The sequence below is a fragment of the Notamacropus eugenii genome, chromosome 1, assembly GCF_028372415.1.
Source record: "Notamacropus eugenii isolate mMacEug1 chromosome 1, mMacEug1.pri_v2, whole genome shotgun sequence".
Lineage (NCBI taxonomy): Eukaryota > Metazoa > Chordata > Mammalia > Diprotodontia > Macropodidae > Notamacropus > Notamacropus eugenii.
In genome coordinates, this window is record NC_092872.1 from 723,249,639 (window position 1) to 723,277,480 (window position 27,842).

Sequence of the window (27,842 nt, forward strand, 5' to 3'; positions counted from 1 at the left end):
TATATATTTAATTTTTAAAACTTTTTTCCTACATTAAAAGTTAACTTTAAAATTAACCAATAGCTTTCATTTTTTGAAATTAAGTACACAGTAGAGTTTTATGAAATAGGGTACATTTTTATGTATATCTAAATGAAGTTTCTTGAATTCTGCCTTATTTGATTAAGCTAAATATTGATATGGCCTTCTTAGATGAAAAGGCTCTCCATCCCTGGAACAGACTTGGAGGAGTCCCAGGGCCCCTCTAGGTCAGGAACCCCACGCCTAGTGACTTCCCGTGGGCTGTGAAGACCATACACCAGGTAAAGGGGACTGGAGGGGTCTGGGGAGGAAGGCAGGAAAGGCTGGGAGGGGCGGGGCAGGCAGGGGGACAACCACAGGCTAGGCCAAGGGAGGGGCCGAGCCCCAGGCATGCGCAGAAGACACCGAAGCCTCCAGACTACAATTCCCAGAAGACGGCGTTCACCCCAGGAGCATTTTCCACAGCGAGGATGAAACTTTCGTCTGACGTCACTTCCACCCCGCCCTTCGCCTTTTCCTTACTTGGTTGGGATAGTTTTTCCCTCCGCCGTCCTGGGCCCACCTGTGGCAGCGTGAGGGGCAGCCGAGAGGGTGCCCAGGAGGAGACCGGCTGCGGGCTGCAGCGGGTCGGGGCCCTGCGGACTGGTTGGGGAGCTCACCGAGAAGCACTTACGGGATTACAGTGGCCGCCGGACGGCGCATGGGCAGAGGTGTGGGTCCAGACTGTTCGGAGTCTGGAGGCGGGGCGGACTCAAACCCCGGCTTATGCGTGTTCTTTCCCCGCGCCCGCAGCCCCGTCTCCCCTCCCCCTCCCCCTCCCCCCTCCTCCTCCCCCGCCCCCGCCCCTCTCCTGGCTGCTCCTGACGCTTCCGGCCTCAGTCTTTGGCGGGTAACTGCTAGTTTGTGTTTGCTCCTTGGTTGGCCTTTCCTGCAGCCTCACCTCCTCCCGGCATCCTCCGGGAGGCTTTCCCTGATGCTCCCGAGGTCCACGCCCTCCCCCCCATCCCCCTCTGACAGGGTCACGTGTCCGATCTCCAGTTTAGTCTCGAAAGAGAGATTCCCTCCTTCCCCCCCCCCCCCCCCCCCCGAGAGAAATGCCTGTCTCCTTCTCCACACCCCAGGCCTGCGTCTCCCTCCTTGGGCCCCCTCCCCAGGAGAGAACTGGGGATTCCTGATCCCTGAGCAGGGCAGACCCCCGCGGGGCCCCTCCTGCTCACGGTTCTCCTTCCCTCCCCAGCCCCGCCCGTGCGGCCTCTGCCCCGCCCCCTGGGGAGGAGCCTGGAGGAAGAGGGATGGCGCCGGTGCTGAGAGCCAGGCCCGGACAGGTGAGTGCCACGTGCTGCCCTCCTGACACACCGTCGAGCCAAAGACCTGGAGAGACGTTTCATTCTCACATGATATAGCCCTAGACGCTGGGCATCAGGGAGTCATGTAGTTATATCATAGAGAGCATCTGTCTTCTCCCCGCAAAAAGTTTCCTACTTTTACTTTTTTTTAAACATTTTTAAATCTGGAGTTTCAAATTCTTCCCCTCCCTCTAGTAGTTTTCCCAGAAGTTTTTGTCAAACAGTGAGTTCTTTCCCCAAAAGTTTGGATTTTTATCCGTTAGATTACTTTCATTTACTTTCTGTATATTTTGTATTCTATTCCATTGAATAGAATAGTATTCTTTGCCCTTACTAGATTATTTTGATGATTTACGTAAGTTTGAATTAGTAGAGTTTGAAATCTATTTCTCTTACACTGTATTCCTTCACATTTTTTAAATTAATTCCCTTGATATTCTTGATTTTTTTCTCTCTATAAAAATTATTTAGTAGTTTGATTAGGATGATACTGAATAAGTTAATTTAGAAGAATTGTCATTTTTGTTATTTTTGTTATATCTGTTTAACTTGCTCATGAGCAATTAATATTTCTCCAGTTGTTTAAATCTGTCTTTATTTGCGTTTAAAGTATTAAGTAATTATATTCATATAGTTCTAGGTGTGTCTGGGCAGATAGACTCCCAAGTATTTTATACTGTCTGCAGTTATTTCAAATGGAATTTCCTTTTCTCGTACTGCTGGACTTTTTTGGTAGTATATAGAAAGGATGATGATGATGTGGATTTATTTTATATCCTGCAACTTTGCTAAAGTTCTTCATTGTTATGACTAGTTTTTTAGTTATTTTTAGGATTTTTTTAAGTATACCTTCATATCATCCACAAAGTGTGATTGTTTTGTTTCCTCCTTGCTTTATTCTTCTTGGCTTATTACTATAGCCAGGATTTCTAGTACAGTATTGAATAAGTCTTTATAATGGCCAGCCCCTCTTCACCCCTGAATTTTTTGTAATGGTTTCTTGTAGAAAAGGCATGCCCTTGGTTTTGATATCTACTACTTACCATTTTAAGGAAAAGGTCCATTTATGCTCTCTAGTGTTTTTAGTAGGGAATGGGTGTTGTATTTGTTGCCCTGAAGCCAACTTAACCTGTCTTCTTGAGTACCTATATTTTTCATAAACATTGGACCTGGGGTATGCAGGAGGCCCTGAATGAATACACATCCAGTTTGAATATACCCCCCCCACACACACCCCTCCACACACACCCCCACTGCCTACCTGACATTATTTGTTATCTGCACCTTTAGCTGGATTCTCAGTGTGTACTTAAGGGTCAAACCAGCTGCAAGATGGCAGCCAGTCGAGTCTGCATCAAACTGACAAACTATTTGTGCAGCTAGGACCCATGTAGATGAGCACATCATCATATCTTCATAGTCTAGAAATTGCCAAGGGAAAAGAATCCTACTTACTTATCTCCTCCCTTTTTGCTCCCTTCATCCTCTGTACCACTGGGGAACAATTTGAACCTACAACCAAAAGGCTATAAAACTGTGCATACCCTTTGACCTAGCAATACCCCTGTATCCAAGAGATCAAGAAAAGGGAAAAGGACTTATTTATATAGCAGCTCTTTTTGTGTAAGATATTCCCTCTTTGAGCCAGATCCAATGAGAGTAAGGTTCAAGGGATGCTCACCCCCTCTCATCTTTCCCTCCACTGTAATAGGTCTTTTGTACCTTTTCATGTGAGATAATTTACCGTATTCTACCTCTTGCTTCTCTCAGTGTAATCTGCTTTCTTACCCTTTCTTTTTATATCTTCCCATCAGAGTAGAGTTATACCCATACATTCTTGTAGCACCAGTGTAAGATTCATAGTGCCTACGGTGGCTTCGAGTATGCCAGCACAGTTCTGAATCGCAAAATATAACAGACTCTCCACATGGAAGACAGAACCAAAACATTTATTCAGACATCAGAAAGCCATATCCATCATAGCAACAAAGAAATCTGTACACAATAACAATGCAAGGGGCACTACAGTCCCCAAACCTTCTGTCTGTTAGGCTTTCCATAAACCAGCTTCCTTAAACAAATCACAAACAGGCTCCCTTAAACACAGTCACAAACAAGCTGTCTCACTCAGGCTAGTTGCTGCCTTTCCCAGTTCTGATTGCTCTTTGACTAACTTCCTCTCAGCTCTGCTCCACTTTTCCTGTTCCATCAGTTCAGCAAGCTCCTTCCACCACAGGTTCCATGTGACTCAGACCTCCATGTGATTCAGGCAGGTCACATGGGTCTATTAGTGAATGGGAAAGGTCTTTCCATTTAAATTGCCATTAAACTTCTGTCTGTGTATATATTCCTTTTTGAGATGTCTCTGGAGGAGAAAGTGAGGCTGGTGACCTTGCACAGCCCTCCCTCACTCAAAGTCAACTGCAAGTCACGTCATCATCTTGATGTTGTGGTTCTTTTTTAGAATGAAGGACAAACGCACAATACTACTCCTAACTGCCCACTAGCAATAGACTTCTTAATAGTCACAAGTGTCATCTTCCCCTGTAGGAATGTAAACAGGTGAGTCCCTTATGTTTCCTTATCTTATTTACCTTCTCTTGAGTCTTTTATTTGAAAATCATATTTCTGTTTAGTTTTGGTCTTTTCTTCAGGATCTTTTGAAAATCTTCTATTTCTTTGAATGGTCATTATTTTTCCCTGAAGGTTTATTATGCTCAGTTTTGCCAGGTAGTTTAAATCTTGGTTGTAATCCAAGTTCCTTTGCTTTCTGGAATGTCATATTATAAGCCTTCTGATCTTTTAATGTAGAAACTGCTAAATCCTGTGTAATCCTGATTGTGGCTCTATGATATTTAACTTGTTTCTTTTTGGCCACTTGCAGCATTTTGTCCTTGGCCTGAGAATTCTGGAATTTGTAAAATATTCCTGAGAGTTTTCATTTTGGTATATTATGGAGGAGGTAATCAATAGATTGTTTTAATTTCTATTTTGCCCTGTGGTTCTAGGATATTGGGGGAATTTTCTTGATAATTTCTTGGAAGGTGCTATCCTGGCTCCTTTTTTGATCATGGCTTTCAGGTAGTCTGATAGTTCTGAAATTCTCTCTCCTGGATCTATTTTCCAGGTCAGTTAAAATTTTCCAATGAGATATTTCACATTTTCTTCTATTTTTTCTTTCTTCTGATTTTGTTTGATTGATTCTTGATGTCTCATGGAGTCATTGATTTTTACATGCTTGATTCTAATTTTTAAGGAATTATTTTCTTCAGTGAGCTTTTGTGCTTCTTTTTCCATTTTGTCAATTCTTTTTGAAGAGTTGTTTCCTTCAGTGGATTTTTGTACCTCTTTTTTCATTTTTTGTGCTTCCTTTTTTGTGATTCTCTTGCATAACTCTAATTTCTTTTCTCAGTTTTTCTTCTACTTCTCTTATTTGATTTTAAAAACCTTTTTGAGCTCTTGCAGGAATTCTTTTTTGGACCAGAGACCAATCCATATTTCTCTTTGAGGCTTCACATGTAGGAGTTTTGATGTTATTGTCCTCTTCTGAGTTGGTATTTTAATCTTCCCTATTGCCATAGTAGTTTACTATGGTCAGGGATTTTTGTTTTTAGTTTTTTACTCATTTTCCAACCTGTACATTGACTTTTAAAGATAAGCTCTGCTCTTGGACTACAGAGAGCACTTCGCAAGTTTCTTGTACTGGGGCCAAGGGTAGCCTGCTCTGTTAGAGCCATGAGCCTTAGTTTCTAATCTGTGCTGGGGCTTGCCCAGATACTGCCCATGCTGGGCTGCACTTCCCTCTTACCAGAGTGAGACAGAGCTTTCCTGTAGTCCTAAGTTATCTCAGGCTAGAAAATGTTTTATCTAGTCCTTTTGTGGGTTCTGCCACTCCATAATTCATATTGAACTGTGATTTGAAATTGTTTAGAGAGGAATTTGGGAGAGTTTAGCCAGGTACCTGCTTTTTCTCTGCCATCTTGACTCAGCACTGCCCCCCTCCCATTCCCCAGCTCCTTTAGTAGTGGCAAAGAATCAGAAATTGAAGGGATGACTGTCCTTTAGGGAATGGCTGAACAAGATGTGGCATATATGATGATGATGAAATACTAAGAAATTGCACTAATTACACTAAGACTTAGCAATGATCCAAGATAATTTCAAAAGACCAGTGATGACATATGCTATCCTCATCCAGAGAGAGAACTGATGAACTCTGAATGCAGATTGAAGCATGCTTTTTTTCCTTTATGTTCTTTGTTTTTGGGTGTACGTGTAATTTATTTTGCAGTACGACTAACATAGAAGTAAGTTTTACATGACTCCACATGTAAAATTGAAATTACATTGCTTGCCTTCTCAAGGTTGGGAGAAGTGGTGGGAGGGAGAGAAAGAGTTTGGAACTCAAAATTTTTAAAAGGAATATTGAAGTCTTTTCTTATGTAACTGGGAAATATTTAATGAAATAAATGTGTGTTTTTAAAAAATAAATTGAATTGTTTTATGTTAGGAAAAAAAGAAAGTAATCTGGAACTGCTGTTGTCATTCATTTCTTTTAGTCATGTTCAATTCTTCATGATCCCATTGGGGTTTTCTTGGTAAATATATACTGGAGTGGTTTGACATTTTCTTCTCCAGCTCATTTTACAGATGAGAAAACTGAGGTAAACGGGGTTAAGGGACTTGTCCAGGGTCACACAGCTCATAAAGTAACTGAGGCTGGATTTGAATTGGATTTTATTTTCCTGATTCCAGGCCTGGAGCTCTATCTACTGTGTAGCTGGAATTTGGTTAGTCCAATTAAATAGTATTTGGTACTTCAGAATAACATTAATCTATTTGTGAATTGGCCAGTAATCTGAATATTTCCCCTTGGATATAGTAAGTAGAAAGTAGGGTTTTTTTAGTGATAGCAACAATACAGCTGTTACTGGCATGAAACAAAGATCTCCAAGAGAAATATCTGCCCCTTAAACTATTTAGCTCATGTTATCCTGCATTAGAATCTGATAGTGCCTTGAACATACAAAACACTTAACATATGCTTCTTGATGATTGATTTTTTTGATTTGCTATCATTTGGTTACCATCCACTAGGTTGTCCACTGGATAGAGGTCTAGAGTTAGGAAATTCTGCGTAAAATGTGGATTAATAATAGTACCTATCTCCCAGGATTATTGTAAGGATCACATGAAATTTTATTTGTAAAGTGCTTAGCACAGTGCCTGGCACATAGTAGGCACTTAATCCTACCTTCCTTCTTTCTTTTCTTCCTTTCTTCTCTCCCACCCTCCCTCCTTCTCTTCTCTCTTAATTCCAAGTGCATACAAAATTACTGGTGTTATTCTAAGAACATTTTTGTACTGATTAGGTTCTTTGTAAGTAGTAGTACCAATCTCCCACATTTCACAGTGTACTACACAGTTGCAGATGCAATCCAGCCCACAGTTCTAGTGCCTAAGAAGCCCTTAATGGGGCCATAGAATTGTTTTGGTTGAGCATATATAATCCCAGCCTTAAAGCCAGGAGATCTGTCTCCAGAACCATAAATTGCTAAGGGATTCCTTGTTGATTTTTCAGATGTTCAAGCCACTGACAGTGAATGAAATCAGCATGTGTGGCCTGTAGCTCAGAACCCATTCTGTCCCATTTGAATGCACTGGCCTGTTTGATGATATCACTGATCTGTAATGAAAAGAGGATTCTCATATTATTGTCTAGAACACATTCAAAGGAGAGTTGTCCCTAGCATGCCAAATATATGTTGACACTCTGATAGAAAGTAAGCTCCATAAATAAAACCAGGTGTTGTTTCCTTTTTTCTCCTTATCTCCAGTAACTAGTCAATGTCTGATACATAATAGACATCTTATAGGTGATTTTGTTGAGATCAGAGTTGGGAGAGCTGGTTCAGATTTTAAAGAATTCATTTAGATCTTCTCTTTAGTCAGTGGGAGCTTTATTAATGCAAAAGCACATAGACCTGAGATTTAGCAAGGAGCTAAACAAAGGCCCTAATATAAGAGAAGAACCAGACTTATATAAACAGAAAGCTGTACAGCCTCTAGGATGATTTAAAGGTTTCTTATGGGGGTTGGAGATTTAAGCACAGGATGAGTCTTGCAAGTGAGAACACTGGATGAAGACAGTGAATGACATAAGACAAGGAAGACAAGGGAATCTTATGACCCAGGATGGGGGAGAGGGGAAGAGAAGGAATTTATGGTCCAGCCATATCCATGAACTCTGAGAATGTTTCCACAGGCATGAACTCCTCCTGGAAAGTTTTCAGGGCCTTGTTTGCAGCTTCATAGATGGGCATGTCATTCTGGCAGATAAACTCAGCCAGAGAGCAGAACCAGTCTCCCTCTGTGTTACTGATAGGCACCTTCTTAAATGTAAATGAGATTGATTAGGGACCAAAAGAGAAGTACAGAACAACAAGCTGAGTAGTCCTTCACCAACTTATCTGTCAGTCTGCTGGCACCACTGCTCGGGCCTGGGAGATCACCAAGAACCTCTGCAGGATCTCCACTTGGATTACTGAACCTTAAGGAAGAGACTTCTGCCTTTTGTTCTTGCTCTGCCATCCCAGCAAGCTCAGGATGAAAACATTCCCAGTCCTGGCTAGATGTTTTGTTGGCCTTTAAACTTAATTTGGTTTTAAGATGAAGTAACTTTGACTAAGGCTCAAAAGAGCCTTATTGTGGCCAACATAATTTGGAGCTCTCTTTAGTTAACTGACACTATCGCTGGCAATACTTGTGCTAAGTTTCCTAAGACTGATCTGTACTTCCAGGGGATCTATACAGAGCATTAGATCACAGACTTGACCCCTGCTCCCTGAGATAGCTTTAAAGGGAAATTTCAGACTTCAGCCAAAGTAGTGGGAGTCCTTTGGAAGTTGGGACTAGAATAACTGGCCTGACCCCATTGAGGTTAAAACTCCAGGAAAAAATGGATCCTGAGGCACCTTAGTCTCTAGCATTGCTAGGGTGGGGTGTCTTCTGTTCTGTCCATCAGTTCTGTCTGTCTGTCACAGCACCATAACTGTTGACCTGAAACTTTGGTTAAAAGAGGCAAAAGGCTAGGTGATATGTATATTTATTTTTTATTTCCCTAAAGCTAGAAGATACATGATCATGGATCCAGAAGGAGACTTCTGATTGACTTTAGAATAATCCCAGCTCAAATTTATGGTCTCCATGTATTTGTATGGGGGTTTTTTAATCTATACCATGAGAAAGAATAGTTGTATCTTAGTTGTATAAGTTGTAAACACAGTGAGACAATACAATTGACAAGGTAGTCAGTTGGAAATTACAGTCCCAGGATGGCTGTTTTTCTCTGTCTCTGCCTATGCCTCTGGGATACTAAAATAAGTTCCATCACTTTGGTTCCAGACATCCTGTCATAAGGTCTTTGAAGTTGCTGACACACAGGTAAGAGCATTTTTAGAGAAAAGCAAAGCAGTCTGATTGATTAGTTCAGGCTTTGGCCCTCATTAAAGTCCAAAAATGATATTAAATGATTGTTAGGTTCCAGAAGCACTGAACACAATTGTGTTCATTTCAGAGCAGCACATTTTAAGAAGCACAGTGATTGAATGAAGAGGGGAAGACTGCTACCTTACTGCTGAGAAGAATAGGTCGATTGGTTGACTGTGGATATATAAGGCCATAGGAGAGTAATCTTCAGTTACTCCATTTTCATTGTTTTATTTCAACAAGTAGAAAAGGAACTAGGCATTCTCCAACTTCAGTTCAGTGGGTAGGTATTGGAGCCCTAGGGGCACAGTATAAAAAACCAACACCCACATTTAAAATTGATTGTCCTTGGATCCATTAACAATAGTAAACACTAATTAAGTTTCTGTATGCCTGACGCAGTGCTAAATGTTGAGGATTCAAAGGAAGGCAAAAGTAGCTCTTGACCCTCAAGGAACTTGCAGTTCAAGCACTGTACTGGGTTACAAATAAGTGAAACAACCCCCACTGGCAAGGAGTTTACATTCAAACTTCATAACACAGCTATAAGCACACATATTTTTGGTGTTTCAGGAATCAATGACATTCAAGGATGTGACTGTGGAATTTACCCAGGAGGAGTGGGTACAACTGAACCCATCTCAGAAAAAGTTGTACAGGGATGTGATGCTGGAGAACTATAGGAACTTGCTTTCTTTGGGTAAGAACAGCTATTCCTTTGGAGTTTTGATATATACTATGGAGACTTTCAAGATTTTAAGAGGTTTTTTTTGGCTTACAAAAGGAAGGTATTCCTAATCCTTTTATAGTCAAGAGAAAGTACTTGTTCTATCTCCAAGAAAGGGGTCTTTGCTTAGTATTCCTGCAGACTGACTTCTGATTTTTTTTATCATCCTTGAGAATGTATCTTCTCTTTGCTGCTTTAAATTGAAGTTTAAGTCCTTTTCTGCAGCCAATTTCCCCAGAATATCCTTCAGTGTTCCTTTGTCCTATACTTGGAGTTGTGCTAGCATGTCTACTTTTTTTCCCCAAAGAGAACCTGAACTAGTTTTAAATTCTTTTATTAAGTTATAATATTAGGGTGCTTTTTAAAAAAAAATCTCCATTTTCCTCCTTCCCTCTCACCTAAAAGAAAACAAAAACAAACTATAACTCTCCCAGCATAAAAAAAAAGTCTCAAAGTTAACAACAGTGCCCTTGATGGTGTAAGATACATTCTGTACTCTTGTTACCCCACCTTTCTACTAAGATTTGTGAGGAGTAGTTCATCTCTCTGTTCTATGAGGGAATTTTGAGATGACTGCCCCTAGTACTTTTTCATTTTCAATGAACAGGATTTGCAGTTTCCAAACCAGATGTGATTGACCAGTTGGAAAGAAAGGAAGCAACTTGGATGCCAGAGGCAGATATTCCCAGAAGCAGCTGTCCAGGTGACTGCATAAAAACCCAGATGGGTCATTGCAAATAACAGCTCTGTTGGCCATTTTAGATCAAAGCTCTTGTAAAAATATTGAACAAGGTGCTTGTATTAAAGCCTCTCAGGCCTGTCAAAAAGAGCTATTACTTTAAAACTTAATATTTTAACTCAAAAAGTAACTTCTTTATGCATTTCTTTACTCTCATGTACCTCTACTTGGAAAGAATGTTATTGCCTTATTTACAGAGTCATATTTCTCTTCTCTTCATTGAAGATTATCATAAATAGGTATTTTCCTACCTCACTTCCATCAATTCATTTTCCCTTTTAAAATAAGCACATTACTTAAATATCAGCAATATGTTCTTTGTGCTTATGTATCACCTAATATTTTCTTCTGTATTGTGTTTATGATAATGTTGCTTTGCTAATCATAATCTAATTTTCCTTTCTTCAATCTTTATATATCATAAGTACCTTTCAACATAACTGCGAAAATTTTTTAAAGTATCTTTGCTAGTCTGATGGCTATTTGATGATAATTCTAAATTGTTTTCAGTTTTAGTTCTTTGATTATTAGAGTTTGAGTAATGTTTCAGGTGATTATTAAGTATTTATCATGTGAAAAAGATCTGTGTGGCTTAATCATTTACCTTTTTGGAAATGCATCTTACTCTTAGAATTTTGAATCATATTTCAGTGTAAATAGGTTGGATTTTTAGCAGAAGTTTCTAGCAATGGCTATCTGATATAACACCTTTTTTCTTATATTTCTTTATTCTGTTTACTTTAGGTTTCTATCTCCTCATCACTCTAAACTCATTGATTCTCCATTTTCTTTATGGTCAGTTTTTCTCTTCCTATTTTAATCTCAGATAGCAAGAACATATTTGCAAGATCTCATCTACTTTTTATGGATAATCTTTCAATTCCTTATTTCAATCAAATGTCAACCATTTACAGTAAGTGAGGGCTTATTCATCTTTCCAGGTAATTTCATCCCAAGTCAATTCATTTATATATGTTAACTTTGAGTCATCATACTTTCACATAAAATAAACTTTGGTTACTAGTGAAAGATGAGTGAGACTAGCCTTCTCAAATGAGAAGACAAGAGAATAGCTCTAAAACCTTTGAGCAAGTAGGAACCTTGGATCAGGAAAGAAAAGGGAAGGTTAATCAGCTCTTTATTCTTTTCAGGGAGGGAAGAATCTCCTGGAGAGAAACCTTATGAATGTACTATATGTGAGAACGCCTTTAGGACTAAGACACAACTTAATGTTCATCAGAGAACTCATACTGGAAAGATTCTTTATAACTGTAAGGAGTGTGGGAAGGCCTTCCATTGGAACTCAGATCGTATTAAACATGAAAAAATTCATACTGGAGAGAAACCTTATGAATGTAGTGAATGTGGAAAGGCTTTCAGGAGGAAGCGACAGCTTACTGTACATTGGAGAATTCATACTGGAGAAAAACCTTATGAATGTAGTGAATGTGGGAAGGCATTTAGAATGAAGGAATATCTTACTGTGCATCAAAGAATTCACACTGGAGAGATTCTTTATAAATGTAAGGAGTGTGGGAAGGCTTTCCATTACAACTCAGGACTTATTCGACATCAAAGAATTCACACTGAAGAGAAACCTTATGAATGCAGTGAATGTGGGAAGGCCTTCAGGAGAAAGCCCCAGCTTATTGTACATCAGAGCATTCATACTGGAGTGAGACCTTATGAATGTAATGAATGTGGGAAGGCCTTCAGGAGGAAGGCATATTTTACTGAGCATCAGAGAATTCATACTGGAGAGAAACCTTATGAATGTAATGAATGTAGGAAGTCCTTTAGGAGTAAGACACAACTTACTGTACATCAGAGAATTCACTCAGAAGAGAAACCTTATGAATGTAAGGAGTGTGGGAAGACCTTCCATCGCAACTCAGATCTTATTAAGCATCAAAGAATCCATATTGGAGAGAAACCTTATGAATGTAGTGAATGTGCAAAGGCCTTCATGAGAAAGGCAAAACTTACTGAGCATCAAAGAATTCATACTGGAGAGAAACCTTATGATTGTAATGCATGTGGGAAGTCCTTTAGACAGAGGACACAACTTTATGTGCATCAGAGAATTCATACTGGAGAGATCCCTCATGAATGTAAGGAGTGTGGGAAGGCTTTCCTTTACAACTCAGAACTTATTAAACATCAAAGAATTCACACTGGAGAGAAACCTTATAAATGTTATGAATGTGGGAAGGCCTTTAGGAAGAAGTCACATCTTACTGTCCATGAGAGGATTCATACTGGAGAGATTCTTTATGAATGTAAGGAGTGTGGAAAAGTTTGCCACTACAACTCAGATCTTATTGTACACCAAAGAATTCATACTGGAGAGAGACCTTATGAATGTAATGAATGTGGGAAGACCTTCAAGCAGAGGACACAACTTACTCAACATCAGAGTATTCATACTAGAGAGAGACCGTATGAATGTAATGAATGTGGGAAGAACTTCAAACTGAGGGCACATCTTGCTCAACATCTAAGAATTCATTCTGGAGAGAAACCTTAAGAGTGTAATGCATGTGGGAAAACCTTTAGACTGAAGACATTATATCCATCACAGAATTCATACAAGAGAGATTCCTCTGAATGTAAGGAGTATGGGAAGGTCTTACATCTGTTGAGGGAGAAATTTAACAAGAAGGTAAACAGGCATTTCCCCAAGCTAAATAATATTTATTAATAGGGGCATGATGCTTGTCAACAAATAGGTCAGTGACTTGCCTCCATTTTTGCCAAAGACCAGAAGCGAAAGGATATTTCCCCTTTTATAATTCTTGAGGGGTACAGAATAGGATAGGTGACAATATGGAGAATATGACAATATGAGAATAACAGAGCTTAGATGACAATATGGAGAATATGACAATATGAGAATAACAGAGCTTAGATGTGAGTAACAACATGATTGGTTGGAACTTTAGTAATGGGGGCTAGCAGTGACACCCCTTTTCCTCTCCTGAGTCTCAGGAGTGCATATTTTTTGAGTCCAGATGCAAGATAGTGGCACAGATATAGGACAGCAAACCAAACATCCAAGATACTATACCTGACTCTTCTGTGTTCATATGCTTTCTGGAAGGTCAGCTAATTCCTTGAAGCAAGAATAAATTATCACGAGAGCTGAATTTCTAAACTTGACCTATTACAGGCCCACTGGATTCTGAACTAAGTTTGAGGATAGAGAACCATGACTTAAGCACTTACAGGGCAAAAGCAGTAAATTGTAAATAGGAAAATGATACAGGATCAATTCAATCTTCTGTTTCTCCTTTGATCAGTGAGATATAAATATCTCTCATAGTTCACTTACCTTATAAACTAATCCTATAAGATCTTTAAGTCATTCTCAACAGTAGGATGCACCAACACACATCTTTCCAGTGGAAGTTCAGAATAGGTTTTAACACAGTAACTAATCAAAGTTGAAAAAGAATAACAAGATTGGTTAATCATAACATGAGCCATAATAGGAATTTCTAAAACCACGGACTGAAGTTAGAAGGGAGATATACATATCTCAAGGAAACTAAGAAAACTCCCAGCAAACATGCAGTGTAAGAAAAGCCAAAGTAATACTGTAATGATCAACATTAATATCAAGTTTTCTTGTATCCCAGTAACCTGCTCTCTTTTTTAAGATTAAGTTTATTTTTTTAAATTCCAAACTATCTCCTTTCTTTCCTTCCTCCCCACCTTGAGCTAGAGAAGGCCATCATTATACACACATATACATATGTATGTATATGTTAAAACCATACTATGCATACTTCTATTTATCATATCTTTCTCTGAAGGTGGATAGCATCTTCTTAGGTCCTTAGTAATTGATTTGAATATTTATAATATGATAGTTTTGTGGTTCATAATTATTCCTCAAACAATATTGTTTTTACTATGTCCATTGTTCTCTTAGTTCTTCTCATTTCACTTTTTTATTTTATGTAAATCTTTCCATGTTTTCTAAAATCAACCTGCTCATCATTTCTTACAGCGCTATATTATTCCATCATAGTAACTCACTCTCAGTGTCTATTTTATTAGCACATTTCATCTTGGATCCCAGATGTCCCATATAACTGGTTCTGTGGAAACATCTTGTCTTGGACATTCTGGAAAAGGTCTTTTCTCAGGGAAACTCTGAAGAGGGCTTCTGTTTGACATAATTTTTTCTCTGGTTCACTGTCACTTGAAGATTCTTTGGTATTCCTGCTAAGATCTTTTAAAAACAAATCTTAATACACTTTACTAAGCCCTCTTAATTATTACTTCTCCAAAAAGCACTTCTGAAACTTTGTGGCTGTGATAATATTAAATTAAGAACTCATAGTTAGTTCACTTGAGATTTCAGAGCATTCTGATTCTTAATTACCCCTTGCTATTTCTTCTTCTAAATTTTGTAACTGATATAAACGTTGCCATTGTGAGGCTGAAGAATCTTTTTAAAAAATATGAGACGACTTGAAAATGAGTTCTTCTGGTTAAAAATTTAATATTTACCAAAGTAGACATATAAGCTAGGAGTAAGAGTGCTTGTCTAAGTTAACACTGACTCCACTTTCATTTACCTTCCTACAGTGTAAGTGAGCAAATTGTGACATTGATATTTTTTAAGAAATTCAAAGACAAGTTGGAAAATCAAAAGCTAAATATGTAAAATACTATAGAAGGCTTAAAACCTCTTAAATTACATTTATACATATATATATATAAAATCTTGTTTCCTTCTCAAAATTTTTTGCTCATTTTTTTACTGCGATCATTTAAAACTCCAACTTTCTTGATTCAGGTTTTTTTTTCTTTTAGAACTCCAGCTAATTCCAATTCAGTTGCCCCCTTAGGAGGAATAAACTGATAAAAATATAAACCTTACAGAAATAGATGACCTCCAGTAGACAAATGAATTTACCTAAAAGTTGCAAATCATACTCTATAGCAAAAAATCCTGGGATAGGATGTATAAGGATATTAAGTAATTCAAAATTTTATACAACAAACTACTCATCAACTGAATTGTCTATAGTAAAATACATTTGCACTTTACATGTTCCATATCCACACACAGATGTTAAACTTCAATTAAATAATAAACGTAAGTAAAATTAACTTTCCCTTTGAGATAATACCAGATAGTCCATGTTACTCTCCACAAAGATAACTGATTGCCCTGAAATTCTTTTCTTTAAAAGCAATACAAAATGTTTCTGACAATCTTACTAATTAGTAGACTAATATTTTTGCTCAACAAACTGTTGTACCATTGTTTCTCATAACATTTTGAAAATTTTAAGGACCTTATCTTATACATAAATACATAAAAGTAACAGGCAGATTACAAGCCCAAATACACATCTGCTTAGTTCAGGCTATAGTCTTACAACAGGATTCATCATAAAAATCACAACTTAACTTGCCCTGGTTAAAAAGATTTTGTGAGAAAGGTAAAAGGAACCATGATTATAATAGCATCAATATTGATTCTCCAGGCCTAAGCCCAAGGTTGCAGAATGATTCAACACATGTATGTCAGGATAAAGCATCCTTAGTTCTATTTGATTTCAGATAGGAATTGTATGAACAACCAAATGTATAACAGGATACCATAGCCAGGCTCTGAATTAACAGATGGGAAGAGTTTTATGGGAAACTGAGAGTGTCTTACCTTAGGCTTCCCAAGGTCTATCTCCCGCACTTCCCCCAAACCATTGTCTCAGAGACAGATGCACTGGCCATAGATTGTAGACCTCATTCCCATTGTGCTGCTAACCTTTGATGAGTGCCTTCAGACAAGCATACCTAAAATCAAAACTCAGAATAATATCATATTATAGTCCCATGAGATTTTACCTCACATAACAAGTCTCATAAATCATGCTTAGGAATAGATGTAGTTATTGGCATTCTCATATAGTTGCAATAAATTAGCTAGCAAATAAAAATTTATCAGGTCTTCTAAAAAAATCACACAAAAGATTTTAGTAAACATTCTTCTAGTTCCCCTTCTCAAATACAACTTAAAATTCATCTTGAAATAAAACTTTAAACATATTTTATATTAACCCTTTTAAAGCAGAAATGAATCAAGACCAGAGTCTGTTAAGACTTAGCTGGTACAGATGTAACTTCAGTATAGACTATTCCAAGTATAACTTCATAAATATAACAAGAATTCATCACATGAAACATAACCTATACTATAAACACACTTTCAAAAACTTTTTCCCAAATATTTCCCTCTTATTCAGGGAGTGTTTTTAATGGGAGAGGACAAGCCTTCTGGGTGCTGGAATGTTCCAGGGGGGCAGTAGTAGCCTCCAGTGCAAGGGGGGGTGTTCAAATAAAAAAAAGGGGCAGTGGAAACATGAGAAAAAAAGAGAAGTTTGAAAAACTGTACTTGTTTAATCTGTTGCATAACAGTTAAAGTCATAGTGGGTTACATTATTTTCCAAATAAACACAAAATGAAAGTTATAATAGATTAGTAGTAAAGTCTGACAACAGGTCTTAACAAGCAAGTGTTGGCAGGTGATCATTTTGCACATTTTTGGGAAGTCCAGCATGCATCAGCAGGAAGATGTATGTGTGATGACTTGTATCATAAACAAGTGATACTATGTGGTTACATGATGTAATTTCAGTGCAGGAAAAAACCCCACAAATTTACAATAAATTGTTAGATTTAAGATGCATCATTTTTTTTAATGAAGCAAATTTTTTTTAAAAAAACCATTAAAGGGTTAAAGAAAATAGATTTCCAGGGGAGAGGGGGAAGGGCACTGAGTGATTTTTTTTAAAAGGGGGTGATAGGCCAAATAAGTTTGGGAACCTCTGAGTCTAAATAAGCCAGTACACAAATACGGTTTTTTTGACCTTAGTGAAGAAACTTGACAGGTTTACACACAAGGAGATTTTTACAAGGTCTTTATCCCACTCCTCTTTTCTAAGAAGTAATTATTATTCTACCCTTTTAAAATATATCCAATTAAATGCTTTATAGGTTTTTAACCTTATAATGAAAACCTTCCAATAACTTAGTTAATAGACAGTATTCAAATCAAAAGGAAATAAAATCTCCAGCAATATACTCCTTTTCTTATCTTAAACCAATCAATTGTTCCATATTTAGTTGTAATTGTTTCTTCTTAGCCCATGTACAGGTTCTTAAGGGGCCAAATGAGGTGACTTGATGCTCTTATCTTTTGGAGAACTTGCCACATTTTGTTGTGATCCACACAGTCAAAGACTTTATTGTAGTCAGTGAAACAGAAGTGATGTTTGCTGGAACTCCCTTTCTTCATCCCTTTCTTCATAATCCAGTAAATATTAGCAGTTTGGTCTCTAATTGCTCTGCCTCTTGGAAAACCAGCCTGCTCTTCTGGTAATTGTCATTTCACATATTGGTGAAGCCTAGCTTACAGAATTGACTGGCATGTGAAATGAGCACAATTCTTTGGCACCACCCTTCTTTAGGACTGGTAAATAGATTGATCTTTCCAATTCAGTGGCCACTGTTGAATTTTCCAATTTCATTAGCATACTGTATGCAGTATTTTAACAGTATCATTTTAAGGTGGGTTGTTGTTTTGGTTTTTTTTTTTTTTTGAGGGAGGAAGGCAAGGCAATTGGGGTTAAGTGACTTACCCAAGGTCACACAGCTAGTAAGTGTCAAGTATATGAGGGATTTGCACTCAGGTCCTCCTGACTGTAGGGCTACTGCTCTATTCACCGCTCCACCTAGCTGCTCCACAGTATCATCTTTAGGAATTTAGCTCAGTTGGAATTCCCTCATCTCAGTTAGCCTTATTTTTAGTAATTCTTCTTAAGGCCTACTTGACTTTATTCTCCAGGAAGTCTGGCTCTGGATCGGCAACTGTACTATCATGGTTGCTGGTGATGTTAAGAACTTTCTCATATAGTTCTTTTGTGTATTCTTGTCACCTTTTCTTAATCTCTTCTGCTTCTGTTAAGTCTCTACTCTTTTGGTCTTTTATATCATGCTCATTTTTGCATAAAACTTACCCTATGTCTTGAATTTCAGTGAAGAGATCTTTGGTCTTTCCCATTCTGTTTTCTTCCATTTGCATCATTCATTTAAGAAAAATCTTAGTCCTTCTTGCTGTTCTCTGGAATTCTGCATTCAGTTATGTATATCTCCTTTACTTTCACTTTCTTCCTCCGCTATTTGTAAAGCTTATCAGACAGCCATTTTGTTTTCTTGCTTTTTTTCCCCTTTGGAATGTTTTTTGTTGCTTCCTCCTGTATATTGCAAACCTCTATCCATAGTTCTTCAGGTACTCTGCAAGATTTAATCTGTTGAATCTGTTCATCCCTTCTACTTCATAAGAATGTTATTTAGGTCATACTTCTATGGTCTGATGGTTTTCCCTACCTTCTTCAATTTAAATCTGAATTTTGCAATAAGAAGCTCATGATCTGAGCCACAGTCAGCTCCAGGTCTTGTTTTAACTGATTGTAGAAAGATTCACCACCTTTGGCTGCAAAGTATATAATCAGTCTGATTTTCTATATTAACTATCTAGTGATGTCACTTTGTGATTGTTGAAAAATAAAAGCATTTGCTATAACCAGTGAGTTATCTTAATAAAATTCTATTAGTCTCTGCCCTGCTTCATTTTGTATTCCAAGGCCAAACTTTCATGTTATTCCAATTATCTTTTGATTTCCTACTTCAGTGTTCCAATCTCCTTTGACAAATGGCATATGTCTTATCAATGTTATTTCTAAATGATGTTGTAGGTCTTCATAGAACTGATACATGTACTACCCACAGTGGTATATGTAGCAATCACCCAAATTAAATTCACTCAATTCCTCTCCATTTAAGTTTACTGATGCCCAGGATGTTAGATGTTTAATCTCTCCATCTCCTATTTGACCACATCCAGCTTACCTTGGTTTGTAGAACTTACATTCCAAGTTCCTATACAATATTAATCTTTACAACATTGAACTTTCCTTTCATCACCAGACACATCCACAGCTGAGCTTTCCTTCAACTTTGGCAAGCTGCTTTATTCAGTACTGGAGCTATTTGTAGTTGTCCTCCCCTGTCCACTGTAGCATTTTGGATACCTTCTGACTTGAGGGGTTCATCTTATGATTTCATCACTTTTATCATTTTAGTACTATCCATGGGGTTTTCTTGGCAAAAATACTGGAGTGGTTTGACATTTTCTTCTCTGATGAATCACCTTTTGTCAGAACTCTCTACTGTGACCCATCCCTCTTGGATAACTACATGGCATAGCTTATAGTTTCATTGAGCTATGCAGTCCCCTCAGCCATAACAAAGTAGTGATGTGGAGCTTTTTTTAAATTTTCAATGCAACTTTATTTTCATTATCCAAAAAAAACTGTGTACTAGCACAAGACTGCTTGCCAAGGAGTTAGAAGTATCAGTTTTATTCCATATCACAATTTAAGATTTTTTTCTTTAGGAAGTGCCTTCACCTCTGGAAAGAGATATTCAGAGGGGGAAAGTGGTCCTGCAATTCAATCTTTATACTCCCTTCTAAGAAAGAAAACAATTTTTGTATGCTTCCCTGAGCTTGGGTCAGCTTAAATTGGCTCTGGGTCAGATGATGCTTGTCTGACTCTTCAAACCTATTAGTTATGGAAAAGATGGTATGAAGCTCCTGCATGTCATAACAGGCCTGTTGGAGCTTGTCCTGTATGGCCCTTATGAGACCTTGGACTTTAGGAATGGACAGCTGTGACAGATAGTGGCCCCAATATTTCTTTACTGATGAGACTGTAGTTAACAGTCTTCTGAATATTTATTTCTGATAATCGATCTCTTCTGTTCATAAATCTTTTACTGGTTACTTTAAATAAATGCCAATATATATTACCCTACTCAGTTTCATTGCTGGAGACTGCTATCTCAGGCATGCACAGAAATCATATTTTAGCAGTTACTTTGATTTAGATCGGGCCTCCTTTTAACAGATTATCAGCTAGGGCAAAAGCCCTCATTCTTGCACGTTGGAGAAGCCCCAAGAGGCAATAAGACCATAGGATATCCCTCAGCCCCCCAACAAACAAAGTATATGGTCTATTAATCCTGTCAGGAGACCTTCTTTAACAAGGACACATCTATAAAAACATTCATACGATCCCAGCCTGGGTGCTCTCTCCACTTCCCTCTGTGTGTGTTTGTGTGTGTGTGTGTGTGTGTGTGTGTGTGTGTGTATGTGTACATATACATATGAAATATGTGTGCATGCATTTAATTTCCAAGACAAAAAACTGTGGTTATTAATGAAAATAGACACACTCAAAACACACAGAACTTGAACACTTACCAGTTCTTACTCAGAGGAGATCTGACTGTTGTGAATAGAGAGAGCTTTTTCACAGACATGGAGCCCCTAAATGAAATTGTTCCATTTGGCCCCAGTAGAAGCTTTTATTTCCTATCCCATTGCTGCCACCAACCATCATATGTGAAATTTAATAAGATGGTAAACAGGCAATTCTTTGACCAAGATAACATTTATTAACAGAGACATGCTGCCTGTCAACAAATGGGTTAATGGATTATCTCCATTTATGCCAAAGACCTACACCAAAAGGACAGTTCCCCTTTTATAACTTTTAGGAATTACGAAAAACAGTTGAGGTATGTGCAATAACATGATTGGTTGGAAGTTTGATAATGGGGCTAGCAACAACCTCCTTTCTTTCCTGACACTAAGAAGTGCTCATTATTTGAGTCCAGGTGCAAGAGAGTGGCTTAGACTTTGGAGGGCAAACCAGACATCCTTGAAGGATAGCTTGGTGGTATAAAGATACTAAACTGCCTTGGTTCACATGCATTTCCCCAAGTCAGCTAATTCCTTGAGGCAAGGATGGATCAGTGATTAACAGAAGAACTAGATTTCTAAACATAAATGAACCAGCTTAATCCTGAACTAAATTTCAGAGACAAAGAACCATGACTTAAGCATTTCCAGAACTAAAGTAATAAATTATAAATAAGATCAATAAGAAAATTATATAGGATTGATTCAATTATTTCGCAATTCAATTTTTCACAACTTACATCTCATTCAGCATCAAAGGAGTCATACTAGAGAGAAACCTTATGAATGCAATGTGTAGGAAGTCTTTCAGGAGGAAAGCACATTCTGACATCTGTGTCAGAAAATTCATACTAGAGAAAAACCTTCCGAGTATGGGAAGACCTTTAGACAGCAGACAGAAGTTTATGTCCATTAGAGAATTCATACTAGAGATATTCTTTGGGAATGTAAGGAATGTGCAAAGGACCTATATTGTAAGTCAGATCTTATTCAACATTAAAGAATTCATACTGGATAGGAACTTTAGGAATGTAGTAAATGTGAGGCCTTCAGGAAGGCACATCTTACTGTGCATCAGAGAATTCATACTGGAGAGATTCTTTATGAATGGGAAGGATTTCCACTACAACTTGAAATTGCTATGACATTGAAGAATTCATATTGGAGAGAAATCTTATGAATATGTTGTATGTAGGGAGGCCTTCCCCCTGACTTTAGAACTTACTCAGCATCAGGGCATTCATACTAGAGAGAGACTATGAATGTAAGAAGGTGTTCAGGAATAAGACACAGCTTACTATGCCTTAGAATTCATACCAGAAAGATTCTTTACAAATATAAGGAATGTGTCAAGGTCTTCTGTCACAACTCAGATCTTATTAAATAAGAAAGAATTTATCCTGGAGAGAAACTTATGAATATAATGAATGTGGAAGAACCTTCAAGATGAAGGTAAATCTTACTGTGCATCAGAGAATTCACACTGGAATGATTGCTTATGAGTATAAGGGGTGTTAAGAAGACTTTCCATTGTAATTTAGATCTTATTCAAAATCAAAGCATTCATTCAAAAGGGAGAGAATGTAATGAATGTGGGAAGACCATCAAGCTGAGGGTACAACTTATAATGAGAGAATTCATACTGGAAGGACTCCTCATGAAAATAAATACTGTGGGGAAGCCTTCCAGTGTGGATATAAAAATCTTTGATAAAGAAAAGTTGAGGTACAAAGTTCTGATCATAACCACTTTATTAGTATGGCCAGCAAATATCAATAAATTGGATCCAAGACTTGTTAGTAGTCAAGGATCCATCTAATAGAGCAGTTCTTATACAGTTAAAAAGGTACAGCTTATCTAGGTTACAAAAATTGTCCAATGATACAAATGACTGTGATTGGCTTGACCCAGAGATGGAGGGTTGGCTTTGCTTGGCTTGACTTAGAGGGAGGGTTTACGTAACCCAGGGAAATAGGGAAAAAAAAACAAACAGAATTGACTAACATTCTCTAGAGAGTCCCATGAAAGGTATAGTTTATCACCAGATTGACTCACATTCACTGAAAAGCCCCTGGTGGTCAAACATCCTTTGATCAAACTGACTTATGTCTTCTTATAATCAGGAAAAGGAACATATTGTTATTGAATTGTAACCCATAGGTGTTAGGAAGTCACATTCTCACAAATTTTTCTAATAGGACCACACAATCAAGTCTGAATTTGATTCACAAATAACAATTAGATACACTAACTGTACACAATTCTCAATCAATTGTGGCATATCAGCTTTGAAATTTAATAAGAGACAATTGAAATTACAGGCTTTAGGGGTGGAGCCAAGATGGTGGAGTGAGAGCAACTATTCACCTTAATTCTAAGACAGACTCCTTCAGATACCTCTAAAAAGAGAATATGAACAGATTTTGTAGGGGCAGTATCCCAGGAGACAGATGGTGGCAGATTTCCAGCCCAGGACACACTAGAAAGTCAATGGGAAGGATCTATTCTGTGGGGCTAGAGAAGCACACAGTGCACAGGCTGTACCCACGATGGCAGGGCCAAGCAGGAAGCCCCAGGCAATCTGAAGCTGCAGATGCACTGTGGATTTTCAAACATATCAGCTCAGGACAGGAGTCCAGTGGAACTGAGGGATAGAGAAGCACAGAATCCCAGGTAATTGCAGCAACCACTCCTGAGATTAAATGTCAGTAAGTCACCTACTTGAACTTCTGGGAGCCAAAATGGTGGAGTAATCAGTAATTGCTATCTCCCTGCCCTTGTTGACCTTGAAGAGCCCAGAGAATATTTCCCCAGGAAAAATCCTGGAACAGTGGGATCAGCCAAAGGGGCAAACAGTCTCTTAGTCTGTGAGGTTAGGAAAATCACAAAGCGGGGTTCCTCTTGCTGTGGCTGAAGAGAACCAGTGCAGGAACAGAGCTGCAAACTCACCCCACCTCAGCAAACCAGGAGGAGAGCCCACAACTGCCAACACCAGGACCCCAGGCATGCCTCAGCACCCCAAGGGAATCAGGAAGACACTACCATAAATAGGTTCACCAACCACTGAACTTACCTATGCTCTAGCTAAGCAGAGGAGACTTCCTGTAGCCAGACCACCCCTCCTCCACACTTAATGCAGCTAGTTCCAGGGTAACTCCAGGGAAACCCAGAAAGACTTCACCTAGCTTCTGCTTTCAAACACCAACCAGCTCAGCACCAAGTAAGCTGCAGCATTTTAGCTTCTAGCTGAAAGAACCAGAGACCACAATACACAAAGCCTCAAGTTCAAGGCACAAGAACTGTGAGACAGAGACCCCTGTGCCCCAGGAGCAGAAATCTACTTTAAAAGCCAGGAAAAGGGTGATCATCATGAGCAAGAAGCAATCCAGAAAAAAAAAAGACAACAGAATCTTTCTAGAGGGGAAAGGACCAAAACACGAATACCAAAGAAGTCAACATTGAGACTGTACTCCCATCTGAAACTTCAGAAGGGAATATGAACTGGTACTTCAGTGCAATGCAAGGACTTAAAGAATTCCCAATAGACTCTTGAGGCAAAACACTTTCCACATCCAGAGAAAGAACTATGGAATTGGATCGCAGAATGAAGCAAAGCATTTTCTTTTGTAATATGTTTTGTTTTGTTTTATGGTTTCTCCCATTCATTTTAATTCTTCTATGCAACATGACTAAGGTGAAAATGTATCTAATAGGAATGTATGTTTAGAACCTATATAAGATTGTACGCTGTCTCAGGGAGTGGGGGGAAGGAGAGAGAGGGAGAAAAAAAAAATCTAAGATGTATGGAAGTGTTTGTAGAACACTGAAAACAAATAAAATAATTTAATAAGAAAGAAATTACAAGCTTAAGGGAATTCAAACTCAGACAATGGGAGGGGGGATCAACCAATATATAGTAGATTCATCATTAATACATAAGTTGACTAAGGCTTATTAAAATCATACAAAATAAAATGGGATATCCATTTTCGATTTCTCATTCCTTCCTTTGATTCTTTAGAGACATGTCTCCAATGAATCACCATGTATAAACTAAATTGAAGTAATTAGGATTGATCAGCATCCATTGGAATTAAATTAGCATTGGGGTAATAGCAATAATTACGGAGTTTGAAAATTTATACAAGGCCAGCTATGAGATATTTTATTATTACTGGTACTGATTGACTTACAAATGATTCAGAAAAAGGCAATAAGTCTCTCCTGCTTTCCCCATATTCATTTTGTGGTAGCCAAACAGAAATAAACTCTCATGACTTAGTATTTTGGTGACTAAAGTCTTGCTATCTATGGCTGGCATATTGACAAAATCTGTTTGGGCCAGTTCCCTTCTTTAAGGTAGCCTTACAGAGAGACAGTGGCACATACAAGAATTTACTTGTATTCAAAGAAATATAATATTAAAGTGCCTTTATACCCTAGTAGCCTAGAATATAGGATGTATGCAGGGAAAAACAGTAACTGGTGTGAGGGCTGCTAAGCCTTTTTCAGGGCAGCTTTCCACCTTTGCTGTCTACCTGATTCACCCAGCTTCACCTGTGGCTCCAAGAAACTATAGCATGAACAGTGGCCACACTCCAGTAAACCATTTTGGCAGATGGATTAAACCAGACTGAGGGCAGCCAAGTTGCCTCAGACCCTAAAGTGAGTAAGGGGGTGTTTACTCCAGGCATATGATGACTTCCCCCAGAGGAATGGGTGGAGAAGAACAATTTGTTCCAGCAGCCACAAAGGTGGCTGAAGCAGGTGCTGTGGAGAGCTTAGAGACTGGTTAGACATTAAGTTCATCCACTGCATTTCAAGCTTTCTCTAGATGTTTTCACTTTTGTCATGATGCTGGACTCCGGAAGACAGAGTGGGGCTGGCCACTATGAGCAACTCTACCTTATTTAAATCCAATATATGCACAAATTAATAAGCAGTGCTCATACCATTTTACCACTTTTTCCTACCTCATAGTTAACAAAGCAATGTGGATGCACTGGGAGCTTTAGTCATAACCCTACACACAGGTGACCCAGTCTATAGGCTCGTTCACACTGGAATGAAGCAGTAGTGGGATTTGACAATCCTTTGAGTGTCTGAGCATCCTTTTTTAAGAACTATACTCTTCACCATCTGGTGTGGAGGCCACTGCGGTTGAAATGCAAAAAAGTGTACAAGAGATTTTGCAAAGATGATTCTATTCACCATTGGTACATGGAATATGTGCACACTTATAAACAACACAAAATCCAGTATACCTGAAAGAACAGCTCTTGTGAGAGAAATAAGCAAGTAGCACATCCAAATAGCAATCCTGAGTGAAAACAAGGCTGTCAAATGAAGGCCAGTTTACTAAAGTTAGAGCAGGATATGTGTGTTCATCCTTCGTTGCCAAAGAAGATCTTGCCATCAGAGAAATGATGACATGACTTGCACTTGACTTTGTTTTGAGTGAGGGAGGACTGTGCAGGTCACCAGCCTCACTTCTCCTCCAGAGCCATCTGAATCCAGTGACCAGATATTCATCAGAATGACTGGAGATGACTAGAATGAGGCTATTGGGGTTAAGTGACTTGCCCAAGGTCACACAGCTAGTGAGTGCCAAGTGTCTGAGGTGAGATTTGAACTCAGGTCCTCCTGAGTCCTGCGCTGGTGCTCTGTCTGCTATGGTAATGGCATAGCACACCAAGAGGAGCAAGTCTTATGCCTGGCCAGCAGGCTGCTCGTCCTCCTGTGGAGCTCGCGAGTAAAAGAATGAGGCGGGAGAGCGGGTCATGAAGCAACTCTGATTTATTCAAGCAAGCACTCTGGTCATATAGTCTCTGCCAGTCAGCCCAACGAACCATGGCAACACACACAAACAAACCTGAAACTATAGTAACAAACTCAAGCCGGAACTATAGTAACAAACACAAACCAGGGGTAGGGCCGTCCCTTCCAGTTCCATCTTGTTCACCCTTCCCTGCTCCAGACTCAGTTTACCTGATGTCCGTCAGTGTGGTGTCCCAGATGGTGTGGTGGTCAGCGCCCCTTACAACTCCCCCTTTTTGTTTTAGACCCGGTGACCTTCACGGGTTTGTACATCTCTCATCTTAAAGTGATTTTCAGTAAGCATCCACATTGTATCTTTTACAGTTCGTAGGGCACATTTGAGGCATGCTGGTATAAGGCATATAACATCAAAAGAACAATACCTCCTGACAACAATGGACCTAACCATTTAAACAATGAGGTGGAATGAGCAAACAATTGCATCATGTCTGAAACAAAATTCTCAGGTATTAATTTTTTCATCCCCTGAGTATTTATATACAATGCCAATTTTTCCTACAGTTTCATTTCACTTGAAATGTTGGCGAGTGTTAAGCCATGCAGCTGAGCTCTTATTTCTTCCCAATTAAATTCAGTATCATTATACAATTTGTTCATCATACAAAAATGACGATATCTGTAATCACATCTTAGAGCCAATTGTGTTTCTATGGCCTGCAGTTCATCTCCAATAGCTATTACATCATTTTTTAACATTAGAATGGCCTGGTAGAATTCGTGATCCATCCTCAATTGTTCCCTAAATCCCACTGATACATTATTTGTACAAACACCAAGCATAGCCCTTCACCAGTCCTGTAAAGTTGAAATGTCTACCAATGTCTGAAGGCCCAATACTGGTCCTCGGCCTGGCTCACTGTTAGAAGCAGTAAGATGCAGCTGACGAATGTCATGGTTTCCTCTTCTTTCTCTGGAGGAATCCCTGTGATTTCTTCCCGGTGCTGTATGACCCATAGCCTTTTCACTGGTACCCAAATCTCTTTGTCTCCTGTAAAGATACAAGCATAACCCCTGCCCCAAGTTAGTATGGTATGTGTTCTAGCCATCAGTCTGAACTGACCATGTATTTCATAGCAGGCGTAAGACGTGCTCATCGAATTTTAAAAATTGATTGTGTAAAGTGCTAATTTCAATTGATTAAAAAATCGAATGTGTATAGTGCCAGTGCCAATTTCCAAAAATTGATTGTATGCCGTGGACCTGGGTCCCGAAACTCCCCCTTTTTGTTTTAGGACATACTGTTTTATGGTGCAGTTCGCACGTTCTTGTCCTGTGGGGTTATACGGGATCCCAGTCACATGAGAGAGCTCCATGATAATTTCTCATCACCCCTGCGAAGGC

The 27,842-nt window shown here is 38.7% G+C and overlaps 2 protein-coding genes across 2 annotated transcripts in view; both read left to right on the forward strand.

Annotated features, from left to right (window-relative positions):
• Positions 1 to 342: 342 nt before the first annotated feature.
• Positions 343 to 27,842, forward strand: part of LOC140521621 (uncharacterized) — a 180,261-nt gene continuing 152,761 nt past the window's right edge. Inside the window, exon 1 of the mRNA XM_072636865.1 lies at positions 343 to 731. Coding sequence (XP_072492966.1) covers positions 722 to 731 — 10 coding nt within the window. The 5' untranslated portion in view covers positions 343 to 721. The remainder of the gene's footprint in view (positions 732 to 27,842) is intronic.
• Positions 9,429 to 18,958, forward strand: LOC140521624 (uncharacterized). Its single transcript, XM_072636869.1, is given in 3 exon segments — positions 9,429 to 9,555; positions 10,190 to 10,285; positions 11,473 to 18,958. Coding segments are annotated over 3 exon segments (1,767 nt in total). The 5' UTR covers positions 9,429 to 9,434; the 3' UTR covers positions 13,023 to 18,958.